The following is a 14,726-nucleotide window of genomic DNA, read 5'->3' as shown; positions in this document are numbered from 1 at the left end:
CTGCATCCTCCAAGTCCTGAGCTCCTTCCTCACTACATCTGGTCCTTACTCTCTACCATCTACTATCCATTATCTGCTTATTACTTTCTACCACTTACCATCCATTCTACCATGCATGCATGCACTTCAACATCTTTTCTTCCTTTCATGCACAATCATGAAGTTGTGTACGTGCTCATTCTGCTTATTAACTGAAGTGTTGCCTCGTTTGTCAGCAGGCTTTTTCTCTGTCCACTCCACAGTCAACGGCAGCTTTACAGATGCCATGTCTGCTGTGGTGTGTTGAGGATTAAACGGTTGAAAACACAACGAAGTATCAATTGTACCGCGTATTATTCAGCTAGTAACGGCCTTGCTCTGAAGCCCACTACTCTCCAGGCATGATTAAGATAAGTGTAAGAGGATAAGGGTTTATTTTCTCTTCATGAAATCTATTCATATTTCTGTATTTATTTGCAAGGAATCCAAAAAATATTGATTTACTACAAACCCAAAAGCAGTGGAGTTATCAGGTTGTGTAAATGGTAAATAAAAAGAGAATACAACCAATCCTTTTCAACTTATATTCAATTGAATAGACTGCAAAGACAAGATATTTCATGTTCACACTGACAAACTTTCTTCTTTTTTGCAAATAATCATGAAGTTAGAATGTAATGTCAGCAACACATTGCAAAAAAGTCACTTTTACCAGTGTGTTACATGGCCTTTCCTTTTAATAACACTCATTTAAGGTTTGGGCACTGAGGAGACACATTTTTGTGGGATGTTCCAAATAAGTCTTCGATGAGCATTCCTCAACTTTCTCACTCTTTTTTGCCACTTGTGCCAGCTTTTTTGAAACATGTTGCAGCAATTCCAAATGAGCTAATATTTACCAAGAAGAAGAAAGTTTGTCAGTGTGAACATGAAATATCTTGTTGAATATAAGTTAAAAAGGATTTGTTGTATTCTCTTTTTATTTACCATTTACACAACCTGACTACTTCACTGCTTTTGGGCTTGGTACTTGCAGTGTAAGATTTTGTACAAAATCCTACTAAAATAATAAAACCACGGGCGATTTCATCCAGCAAGCCGCTCGTTAAACAACCACCCCCCCAAAAAAGCCAATCAGCGGTGCCCAATCAGGAGAAGTTTTCCTGCAAGGTGTAATGTGTCCCCACAATGTGACTATATATAGTAGAGATGCGCGGATAGGCAATTATATCATCCGCAACCGCATCACTAACGTCGTCATCCACCCGCCATTCACCCAAACCAACATTTTATCAAAACCACAACCGCCCGCCACCTGCCCGTTGTTATATATCTAATATAGACAATGCAAGGCATTAGTGAGGTTAGAAAGTGTAACTCCCTCCAAATAGCACAGACACAATGGCTTTCTTGAACTGATTTATTTGAAGGCTTACTTTCCCTTCAAATTCACCGTAAAAACTGTAATAAATATAGCACGTTGCAAACGTAAAAATAACATGCACAGCATGTGGATCAAACATTTTACCAAGTAAAATACCAACAAATGACAAATACCTCGCTGGCCATACCCGGAAGTAGCTTCCTTACATCCGTCGACAGACCAAACAAGACACTTCAAAATAAAAGTATGCCCACATACTGTTTCAAAGAGTGCTGCTTGTTTTTCGTATGTGGGTAACAACATTTAACTATTTATAAATGGTTGACTTCTATAGGCTAGTAAGGTAAAGTGTTGTACCTGACAAGTTTGGGCTACCTTTCTTCTGCAGCCTTCATCAGAGGTGTCACGTGATGTTAGCGTGACGTTGTGTGTGACGTGTTATATGGATTGTACCATCAAGGGTTGTCAGGTACAACACTTTACCTACTATCCTATATAAATCAACCATTTATAAATACAGTAGGCTAAATGAACCTCTTCAACATAACATTTAACTATGTATATATATTTCCCAATGGTTCAACAGCCACCCGCCCGAATCTATCTAAAATCAATTTTTTCGTCATGTCACCCGCCTGACCCGCGGTTTAGCCGCGGACTCCGCGGATGAGACCGCAAACCGCGCATCTCTGTTATATAGACTAGACTATATATAGTCTATATAAAGACTATATTTAGAATATTTACAGTATATACTATATATATACTTTATATAGTCTATATGTAAACTATATATAGACCATATATGAACTATATTTAGACTATATATAGACTATATTCAAACTATATATAGACTGTATATCAGTAGTTCTTAACCTTGTTGATGGTACCGAACCCCACCACTTTCACGGAACACTTCTTTAGTGAAAAATACAATGTTTTTTTTTATTTTCAAATTCAAGACAAAATTATCTGTTTTTTTGTTTTTTTTTACTAGTGCACAACATGAACATCACCTTGTTCAAAGAACGAAACCAACACAGTACATGAACTCACAACAAATTACACACTTGCAAATTAGATGGAAAATTAGAAGGAACATTATTTGGGGGGTATCCATAATACTCACACTTCCTTTTTATTGTCATTCAAATGTTAACTTGACAGTACAGATATGCCGGCAGGGAGATGTTTTTATTTACACGATTGATTGATTGAATGAAACTTTTATTAGTAGATTGCACAGTACAGTACATATTCCGTACAATTGACCACTAAATGGTAACATCCGAATGAGTTTTTCAACTTGTTTAATTAAGTCGGGGTTCACGTTAATCAATTCATGAATCTGGTGTGTCTTGACCGCTGCGGCAGAGGCTCTGCCGAACCCCTGAGGCGGACTCACCGAACCCCTAGGGTTCAATCGAACCCAAGTTAAGAAGCACTGCTATATATAGACGATCTATAGTCTATATCTAGACTATATTTAGACTATATATATTTATACTATATATATTTGTACTTTATATAGTCTATGTATAGACTATATATAGACTATATATATAAACTATATTTAGAGTACTGTAATTCCTTGAATTTCCGCAGGGCACATAGTATGCGCCTGCCTTGAAATACTGCCGGGTCAAACTCGCTTCCCAAAATAATTAGCTCATGCTTAGTATTACCGCCTGGTCAAACTCGCTTCCCAAAATAATTAGCTCATGCTTAGTATTACCGCCTGGTCAAATCGTGACGTCACGAGTGACACTTCCCCTGTCATCATTTTCAAAATAGAGGGGGCTGATTTCAATACTGGTAATTTGAAATTGCATAAAGGGAAGAAGATTAGGAGCTATTCAGTAGGATTTAAAGTCCAAACTTACATCACACTCCAATTTTTACTGCATACTAGAGATGTGCGGATAGGCAATTATATCATCCGCAACCGCATCATCAAAGTCGTCATCCACCCGCCGTCCACCCGAACCATCATATTATATGAACCGTACCCGCCCGCCAACCGCCCGCTGAAATACATCAGAGGTCGGCCGCCTTTACCACTCACAGAGCTATTTAAACCTGTTTCACAGAGTAATGAAGACAATTGGAGCCGCTAACATTCTTGCGACTACCCAATAGCGTTCGTCCTGATGATGAGAATAAGGGCGTGCTGTGAAGCCATTGCCTTTGACACCTTCAACAACATGTACAAACCGATTGTTAGTCCGGCAACATGTTGTGTGCAGCTTCCGCAATCACACGTACAAGATTGAAAGGCATACTGGGTGATACAGAGTACACTGATGGTTGTGATATAAACAACTTTAACACTTACTAATATACGCCACGCTGTGAAGCCCCACCAAACAAGATTGACAAACACATTTCGGGAGAACGTCCTCACAGTAACACAACATAAACGCAACCCAAAAAATACCCATAATCCTTTGTATCCGTGATACTTCCTGAATATATTTTACACCCCCGCGCCCCCAACCCCACCCACCTTACCGACGAACGGGGGTGGGGGTGGAGGGGGGGTGGCGGGGTTTGCCGCTAGCGGGGTGTATAAAATAGTCAGGTTGTGTCACGGATACAAAGGATTCTGGGTATTTGTTGTGTTGCATTTATGTTGCGTTACTGTGAGGATGTTCTCCCAAAATGTGTTTGTCAATCTTGTATTGCGTGGCTTCACAGCGTGGCGCATATTACTAAGAGTGTTAAAATTGTTTATATCACAACCATTAGTGTACTCTGTATCACCCAGTATGCCTTGCAGTCGTGTGCGTGTTGCTGCGGAAGCCACACACAACATGATGCTGGACTGACAATCAGATCGGTCATGTTGGAGAAGGCGACAAAGCCAATGGCTTCATAGCACTCCCTAATACTTATTATATGGGTGACTACCGGCAGTCATTCAAGAGAATAATAGTGTCTCCTATTGTCTTCTTAGCTTTATGACACGGGTCTGAAATGGCTCTTTGAATGGCAAAGGATACCGATCCCAGAACCATGTATATCAAATATTTCCGGATGGTTCAACCGCCACCCGCCCGAATCTAATTCAAATCTTTTTTTTCGTCATGTCACCCGCCTGACCCGCGGTTTATCCGCGGACTCCGCGGATCAGACCGCAAACAGCACATCTCTACTGCATACCTTTGGTAAGTGCCGGAGTGAGAAGAGGTTTTGAAATGATTAGCGCGTGCTTACTTTTACCGCATGCCTTTGTTGTGAGAGTGAGAAGAGTTTTTAAATTAATTAACGCCCCGGCGGCAATTCAAGGAAATACGGTATATATAGACTATATTCAGACTATATATAGACTATGTATAGTCTATATAGAGACTATATATATTTATACTATGTATATTTGTACTTCAGATAGTCTATGTATAGACTATATTTATACTATATATATAGACTATACATAGACTTTATTTGGAGTATATATATAGACTATATATAGTCTATATAGACTATATTTAGACTATATGTAGTCTCTATATATACTATATATAGACCGTATTTAGACTACATATAGACTATATATAGACGCACACCCGGGCTATGACAGGTGAGCGATGATGAAGGCAACGGGGCAAAAAATTAAAAAGCAGAGATGCGAAACACACAAAAGGAGGGTGAGGACTGGAGGGTGTTGTTGTTGTTTAGAATGTGACAGACCGTGCAACAAATATAGTTTTAGCTCGGTTAGGGTGCAGCGGGATCCATGGTCACACCACCTCCCTCATGCCCACGCGACTTCTGTGTGTTCCAGGTGAGCGTTGTCCTCAAATTCTATTACTTGCCATGCATATTTCATTTTATGCAAATAGCAGACTTGACACGCTCATTAAAAATATCTCAATGGGAGGAATGGAAATGTTTCTAATGTAAATGTGCTCTGTTTGACAGCTGCATGGGGAGGGCAAGACGGAGAAACCCAACAGTTGTACTAATTGAAAGACAATATTCACCAGAGAAAATATTACCTCTTCCACTGCTGTAAAAATAGGCCTTCATGTCTCCCGACACGCGCACATTTTCTTTCAAAAAGTTTGACTAATTAGTTTTTAAGGAGCACAAGTTGGAAAAATGTGCGTGTGTTTTCATCTCTGATGGAAACGCTCACAAATCATTATTGTTGTGACGAATGGCTCCGGAAAACATTTCAATGCAAACATTTGCATCTAAAAGGCCGCACTTTTTTTCCACCAAACTGCAAAAATACAAGTGGCAGGACGCAGTTCCAGCAACATTTTGTAAATGTGTTTGTTCACAACAGATTAATATTGTAAATATTTTTGTTCACAATTGATTAATATTGTAAAAATGTTTGTTCACAAAAGATTATTATTTTGAATATGTTTGTTCACAAGAGAATAATATTATAAATTTTTTTGTTCACACAATGTTAATATTGTAAATATGTTTGTTCTCAACAGATTAATATTGTAAAGGTGTTTGTTCACCACAGATTAATATTGTAAATATGTTTGTTCACAAGAGATTGATAGTGTATATATTTTTGTTCACAATAAATTAGAATTGTAAATCTGTTTGTTCACAATACATTAATATTGTAAATATATTTGTTCACAACAGATTATTATTGCAAATATGTTTGTTCACAAGGCATTAATATTGTAAATATGTATGTTTACAAGAGATTAATACTTACTTGTGTCAGAGAAGACCCCCTCCCCTTGATAATTGGAATTCATTATCTGGAGTGTGTGTCAAAACACTCTTCACAGCCTACGTTTGTGTCCCTGCACACACACACACACACACACACACACACACACACACACACACACACACACACACACACACGCACGCACACGCACACAAACAAAGACACAAAGACAAGAGGCCTGAAGAGTCCTGGTGGGGAGCACCTTGCACAGGACATTTCCCAGAGGATGATTCCATTAGTGGAAGGTTGTGACAGTCAAAAGTGTCCCATGATGCATCACTGCCGACGTGTCGTTTTGTTGTCAGGGCTTGTCGTACATCGGAGTTCACACCAGATTGTTTCTTTACAGCCTTTCTTTTCTTTCCTAGATGCAACAACCGGACTCAGTGTGCCGTGGTCGCTGGCCCGGATGTTTTCCCGGATCCTTGCCCTGGAACCTACAAGTACCTGGAGGTCCAGTACGAATGTGTTCCTTACAGTAAGTCTGCTTCCTTTTAGCATATGTTGCTTGTGTTTGTCACACTTGTGTTCGTACTAGGGTTGTACGGTATACCGCTACTAATAAAGTACTGTCATACTAATTGATTGAAACAGGCACTATACTGCCTTTGAAAAGTACCGGTACCGTTCTTTCATCTGCGTGATGCCGTGCGGCGCTGACTACAGAACGAGGCGCGGGATGTTGAGTGTGTCAAAACACACACACAAAGTGCATACAAGTCATAGTGTGTAATAATACTAAACACCAAATGTGGTGATTAGTATTAGCACCTTTGCTTCAACCGTTGGTAAACATTTAAATAATAAACATTCAGATCTGCACAAGGAGTTTAAAGAGTGACAGGTAATAATGTAGTTGTTTTGCCTGTCCTACTGTTCTGCTCCGGTGCAGACTGTAGTCGAGGAACACAGGGCAGACGCTCCCTTCAGGGTCAAAGTTTTTGTCGGGGGTAACAACCTTCACTTTACCTGGCAATGGGTGTGCTAAGCGTCGATTTGTCACATTCTGGTTGCTTTATTAAATTTTCAGGACACAACAGGACCCGGTCATCACTCGACTGCACAGTGGACGCGCCACCTCTCTCTCTCTTCACTCGTCCACTCACTCACTGACGCCACTCAGACAACATGTTGACACACAGACACACACACACAGACACACACACACACACACACACACACACACACACACACACACACACACACACACACACACACACACACACTGTACGCTCATGAGTTAACCAGCTACCCTACTGTGCACATGTAGATACATAACATGTAGACACACATGTAAATACACGACATGTAGATACATAACATGTACATACATAACATGTAGGTACATAACATGTAGATACATGACATGTTGATGCATAACATAGAGATACATAACATGTAGGTACATAATATGTAGGTACATAACATGTAGATACATGACATGTTGATGCATAACATGTAGATACATAACATGTAGGTACATAATATGTAGGTACATAACATGTATATACATGACATGTTGATGCATAACATGTAGATACAAAACAGGGAGGTACATAACATGTAGGTACATAACATGTAGATACATAACATGTAGGTACATAACATGTAGATACATGACATGTTGATGCATAACATGTAGATACATAACAGGGAGGTACATAACATCTAGGTACATAACATGTAGGTACATAACATGTAGATACATAACATGTAGGTACATAACATGTAGATACATGACATGTTGATACATAACATGTAGGTACATAACATGTAGATACATGACATGTTGATGCATAACATGTAGATACATAACAGGGAGGTACATAACATCTAGGTACATAACATGTAGGTACATAACATGTAGATACATAACATGTAGGTACATAACATGTAGATACATGACATGTTGATGCATAACATGTAGATACATAATATGTAGGTACATAACATGTAGGTACATAACATGTAGATACATGACATGTTGATACATAACATGTAGGTACATAATATGTAGGTACATAACATGTAGATACATGACATGTTGATGCATAACATGCAGATACATAACATGTAGATACATAACATGTAGATACGTAACATATGTAGATATGCATGTAGATACTTAACATGTAGATACATGACATGTAGATGCATAACATGTGGATACGTACCATGTAGATACATAACACGTAGATACATAACATGTAGGTACAAAACATGTAGATACACAACATGTAGATACGTAACATGTAGATACATGATGTGGAGATACAGATGTACATCAAGCAAGAATGGGAAATAATTCCACTTCAAAAATGTGTCTCCTCAGTTACCAAACCTTTACTGAGTGTTGTTAAAAGGAGAGGCCATGTAACACACTGGTAAAAATGTGTTCCTGCCATTACATTCTAACTTCATGATTATTAATAATTTATTATGAAGTTTGTCAGTGTGAACAGTAAATAACGTGTCTTTGCAGTCTATTCAATTGAATATAAGTTGAAAAGGATTTGTTGTATTATCTTTTTATTTACCATTTACACAAAGTGACAACTTCACTGCTTTGGGCTTAGGTATAATCCTTTTAGTAATTATTTGTGACATCTAAAATGTCAATATGTACTTTCACCACTTATAATAAATTGTTACAAATGAAATAGCATTTTGAGGAGTTTCAGTAAACCATCAGAGTGGAGATGGACGGTAATATTGGACTGTTCTGCGCTCCTGTTTCCTCGGGATTGTATTACTGGTCCGACTGGACGTCCTGGCGTGAAAATTAATCTTTCATCCAAGACCTTCTTCTCCTGGGCGGGTGTGGCTGACAGTACTCCTCATCTTTGTCAGTAGTCCACCGCAAAGTTGGTGCCAGAGTGCAAATGAGGACTGCTGCATGCTGGGAAAAGTCTGAGGGAGGAAGTAGGAGCGCTCAAGTAATGACAGATGGCCACATGACCTTTGACCCAGAGAGGTGGGATCCATGTGAAACCTTTTCCTTTTCCCTTAAAGGCCTACTGAAACCCACTACTATTCACCACGCAGTCTGATAGTTTATATATCAATGATGAAATATTAACATTGCCACACATGCCAATACGACCTTTTTAGTTTACTAAATTGCAATTTTAAATTTCCCGGGAGTTTCTTCTTGAAAACGTCGCGTAATAATGACGCGTGACATCACGGGCTGTTAGGAAATATAAGCGCTGCGCACACACACAGCTAAAAGTCCTCTGCTTTAACCACATAATTACACAGTATTGTGGAGATCTGTGTTGCTGAATCTTTTGCAATTTGTTCAATTAATATTGGAGAAGTCACAGTAGAAAGATATAGTTGGGAAGCTTTAGCCTTTAGCCACACAAACACACGGTGATTCCTTGTTTAAAATTCACGGAGGTGAAACTTTACTATGGATCACAGCGAACATAGATCCCGACCGAATGTCAACCAGAAGATTTCGGTGAGAATATTGTGGTAAAAAGTCGCTTCTTACCGGAGATCAGCTGAGCTTGTGCTTCCCATAAAGCTGCCGTCGACTTCCCTGAGACACTGCGCGTCAAGACACCCGTGGATACACAAATCCGACGATCAGGTACTTTTAAACTTACCAAAACACTAGCAACAAAATAAAAAAGTTAAGGGATTTCCCAGAATTATCCTAGTAAATTTGTCTAAAAACATCTGAATCTGTCCCAATGCAATTGTGTTTTTTTTTGTGTTTTTTTTCTAGTCCGTCGCTATCAATATCCTCAAACACGAATCTTTCATCCTCGCTCAAATTAACGGGGAAATTGTCGTTTTCTCGGTCCGAATAGCACTTTTTGTTGGAGGCTCCCATTAAAAACAATGTGAATATGTGATGAGCCATCAACATGTGACGTCATTGTCTGCGACTTCCGGTAGAGGCAGGGATTTTCTGTTAGCAAGCAAAAGTTGCGGACTTTATCATCGATGTGCTCTACTAAATCCTTTCAGCAATAATATGGCAATATCGTGAAATGATCACGTATGACACATAGAATGGACCTGCTATCCCTGTTTAAATAAGAAAATCTAATTTCAGTAGGCCTTTAAATGTATGTGATGTATTAGTCCTCCATGCTTCTTGTCTCACCCAACCTTCGTCCAACATCCTCAGCCTGGGTCTGGTTGCACCAGCTCCTCCATCCCCGCATAAGAACACAACTCTTCTTTTAAATCACCTCCCAGATGGACTCCACTTTCTGCCATATGTCAAACACTAGCTTGAAGGTAGGAGCTGCAGACTGAACACCAGCAATTAAATATTGAACGCATGAAAGAGGACTTAGTGACATCACTCTTTCATTTCAGCTTTTTTTATTCTCACGTCCAACTCAAAAATGACATTGCATTATATTAATTTTCTCGGGCTGTGATTTTCCCAACTATACAGCGCACCAAGATATAAGTCACACCCATGAAATATTTTCCATATATTAGCCGCACCTATAAGTCACATACATATATATGTATATTATAAAAGGAGTTATTTACACAGAAATATTCTGTAAATGTTTATTTGCACACCTTATTTGTTTCCAAACTGTGTCTGTAACAAGGCAGTAAAACAGTCGACCAAACAAAACAGAAGTCATGGTAATGGACCCACAAGCTGTGCAAGCTTGTGGGTCCAATTAGCTCTCCAATTAGATAAACAGACCCAATAACTCCACGCTGACGTTTTGGTGAATTTACTAAGGAATTTGAATAAAATACAAAAGAATACAAAATATTAGTTCATGCTAACAATGCTAGCCGGATTACATTACGACAGCACGTACACATATGCATGAAAACATCCTACAGACATCACACATGGGACACTTAAGTAAGTAAGAAATTTTTTAGTTATATTGTAAAACTTACTTGGAGTGATGAATGAAGAATCCATACGAGTGGTAACGCTATGGACGACTAGGAGAGAGAACGGCACTTCTACTTCCGCTTCAGAGCTTTAAACAGCAGGAAGGAATTTCCACTCACCCAACAGTACTTGCAGTGAGGGAACTCATGCAAAAGATGGTGCCATAGCACAAACAACAACAACACACCTTTTAAATGTGTCTCTACATGTTTTAGTCAAAACTATTTGCCACATGGTCATCAGGGAAGAAAGATCAATGAGTTAGCCGCACCGTTTTATAATCCGCAGAGTGCAAAGGATAGGAACAAATTAGCGGCTTTTATTTTGGAATTTACAGTAATTGATTTTGTACCTGATTGGGCAAATATAAACTCTGTGAGTCAGAAAGAATGCCATTGTAAGTAACAGACACTCGTCAATGTGTTAGCATATTAGCTAATGCTAACAGCGTTAGGTTCATTATCTTGCGATGGCAGGTCCAAATATGCATGAAAACACTCCTACAGACATCACACATGGGACGCATTAGTAAGCAAGAATAGTTTTAGTTATTTTGTAAAACTTGCAAACGTTGCTGGGAGTGATTAATGAAGAATCCATATGAGTAGAAACGCTATGGACGGCTAGATGACTGAACGGCAATTCTGCTTCCGGTTTAAAACTTTAAAAGGACTTGTCGACATTTACCCAGCAGCACCTGCAGTGTGTAAACTCCTCCAAAAGATGGCGCCGTAACACAAACAACAACACAGCAGTTAAGCGTGTGTGTTTGTTTGCCCGTTTTGGAAAACTGGCCGCATTTTGGCCGTTGGCAGACACAAATCCATTTTGTGACCCGCAGGGCTCAAAGCGTAGGAAAATAGTAGTGGAGTGTACAGTAAATGCATCTTCGACTTGGTAACGACAGCTGATTGGAGTTGTTTGTGTAGTGAGATGTGTCAGTCACAGCCACGGTGCTAGGCTACATGCGTGGCCACGCTGCCCTGGGCTAGACTCAGGGCAAACATGTACTGGGAGCCAGGTGACAGTGCCTTGCCCCAGGGCACAACAGCAGTCACTTGGGCACAGGGAGCTGGATTCAAACCTGAAACCGCACACACACACACACACACACACACACACACACGCTGACATCGAAAGCGAGTGTTTTTAATTCTCCCGACTCGAGTTGCCTTGAGAGTGTCTGCTATGAATAAATGAATGGATGAATGAATGAAATGTCACTTAGCAAAAAGCAAAAACAGTGGGGTTAAGAAACATCTCCCAACCTTTGCAAGTGTTTTTTCTAAAAGGAGCTTGGTGGGAACAGAAGATGATTCACAGTGGAGTGCACGCCAACACAACATGTGGCCCTTTGACCTTTACCTGCACACTCACAACCAATCACAGCCCTGCTAAAGTCAAACGGAAGTGCATCAAGGCTGACGAAGCGTAAAAGTAAAAAATAGAACTTTCTGTAAATGATTCAAAGTCAAGTTCTTCAACACTGGTGGTTTATACCAGGGTTCTTTACCTTTGTGACCTCACCACCCAACTTCTCCACTACAGCGGGGCCAGGGGCACACTCCAATATTAACACTCAGTGAGTCACCTGACTCTTGATTTCAATCGTATTCATTAGTTACATCTCTATCTCAGTGTTATGTCACTCTATGTCAGTGTTGTTATGTCACTCTATGTCATTGTTGTTATGTCACTCTTTGGCAGTGTTGTTTTGTCACTCTATGTCAGTGTTGTTTTGTCACTCTATGTCAGTGTTGTTATGTCATTCTATGACAGTGTTGTTATGTCACTCTATGTCATTGTTGTTATGTCACTCTATGGCAGTAGTGTTTTGTCACTCTACGTCAGTGTTGTTCTGTCGCTCTATGTCAGAGTTGTTATGTCATTCTATGTCAGTGTTGTTATGTCACTCTATGTCATTGTTGTTATTTCACTCTATGGCAGTGTTGTTTTGTCACTCTACGTCAGTGTTGTTTTGTCACTCTATGTCAGAGTTGTTATGTCATTCTATGTCAGTGTTGTTATGTCACTCTATGTCAGTGTTGTTATGTCACTCTATGGCAGTGTTGTTATGTCACTCTATGGCAGTGTTGTTATGTCACTCTATGGCAGTGTTGTTTTGTCACTCTATGTCAGTGTTGTTATGTCACTCTATGTCATTGTTGTTATGTCACTCTTTGGCAGTGTTGTTTTGTCACTCGATGTCAGTGTTGTTTTGTCACTCTATGTCAGAGTTGTTATGTCATTCTATGTCAGTGTTGTTATGTCACTCTATGTCATTGTTGTTATGTCACTCTATGGCAGTGTTGTTTTGTCACTCTATGTCAGTGTTGTTCTGTCACTCTATGTCAGAGTTGTTATGTCATTCTATGTCAGTGTTGTTATGTCATTCTATGTCAGTGTTGTTATGTCACGCTATGTCATTGTTGTTATGTCACTCTATGGCAGTGTTGTTTTGTCACTCTATGTCAGTGTTGTTTTGTCACTCTATGTAAGAGTTGTTATGTCATTTTATGTCAGTGTTGTTATGTCACTCTATGTCATTGTTGTTATTTCACTATGGCAGTGTTGTTTTGTCACTCTATGTCAGTGTTGTTTTGTCACTCTATGTCAGAGTTGTTATGTCATTCTATGTCAGTGTTGTTATGTCACTCTATCTCAGTGTTATTATGTCACTCTATCTCAGTGTTGTTATGTCACTCTATGTCAGTGTTGTTATGTCACTCTATGTCCGTGTTATCATGTCACTCTACCTCAGTGTTGTTATGTCATTCTATGTCAGTGTTGTTATGTCACTATATGTCAGTGTTATTATGTCACTCTATCTCAGTGTTATTATGTCACTATCTCAGTGTTGTTATGTCACTCTATGTCAGTGTTGTTATGTCACTATATGTCAGTGTTGTTATGTCCCTCTATGTCAGTGTTGTTATGTCACTCTATCTTTGTTGTTATGTCACTCTATGTCAGTGTTGTTATGTCACTCTATGTCAGTGTTGTTATGTCACTCTATGTCAGTGTTGTTATGTCACTCTATGTCAGTGTTGTTATGTCCCTCTATGTCAGTGTTATTATGTCACTCTATCTCAGTGTTATTATTTCACTCTATCTCAGTGTTGTTATGTCACTCTATGTCAGTGTTGTTATGTCACTCTATGTCAGTGTTGTTATGTCCCTCTATGTCAGTGTTATGTCACTCTATCTCAGTGTTGTTATGTCACTCTATGTCAGTGTTGTTATGTCACTCTATGTCAGTGTTGTTTTGTCACTCTATGTCAGTGTTGATATGCCACTCTATCTCAGTGTTATGTCACTCTGTCAGTGTTGTTATGTGCATGCCAAGAATGGATGAACATAGCAATTTCTTTGACCTTTTTGTGCGTTTTTTCACTGCCTGAAGGAGACAGAAACATCTAGAAGTGTGCAAGCTCAGGCAAAAAATACATGAACTTTATGAATTAGCAGGACTATACATCATAACAACCTTTACAGTTGTTTTTTGCACAAAGCAGAAAAATTACAAAATCGTGTGTGTATATATATATATATATATATATATATATATATATATATACATATTAATCAATCAATCGATGTTTAGTTATATAGCCCGAAATCACAAGTGTCTCAAAGGGCTGCACAAACCACAACGACATCCTCGGTAGAGCCCACACCACATAAGGGCAAGGAAAAACTCACACCCAATGGGACGTCGGTGACTGTGACAATGATGACTATGAATAAACCTTGGAGAGGGCTGCATA

The 14,726-nt window shown here is 39.2% G+C and overlaps 1 protein-coding gene across 16 annotated transcripts in view; it reads left to right on the top strand.

Moving 5' to 3' along the window:
* The window catches only part of adgrl3.1 (adhesion G protein-coupled receptor L3.1), a 315,009-nt gene that overhangs the window by 141,888 nt on the left and 158,395 nt on the right, over positions 1-14,726 (top strand). For all 16 annotated transcript variants that reach the window (XM_061905250.1, XM_061905326.1, XM_061905281.1 and 13 more), the window contains one exon: positions 6,437-6,546. In XM_061905250.1, the coding sequence (XP_061761234.1) occupies positions 6,437-6,546 (110 nt within the window). The remainder of the gene's footprint in view (positions 1-6,436; positions 6,547-14,726) is intronic.

The sequence above is a fragment of the Nerophis ophidion genome, linkage group LG01 (genome assembly GCF_033978795.1).
Source record: "Nerophis ophidion isolate RoL-2023_Sa linkage group LG01, RoL_Noph_v1.0, whole genome shotgun sequence".
NCBI classification, from domain to species: domain Eukaryota; kingdom Metazoa; phylum Chordata; class Actinopteri; order Syngnathiformes; family Syngnathidae; genus Nerophis; species Nerophis ophidion.
Note: the sequence above shows the minus strand (reverse complement) of the source record. Positions and strands in the feature narration are given on the sequence as shown.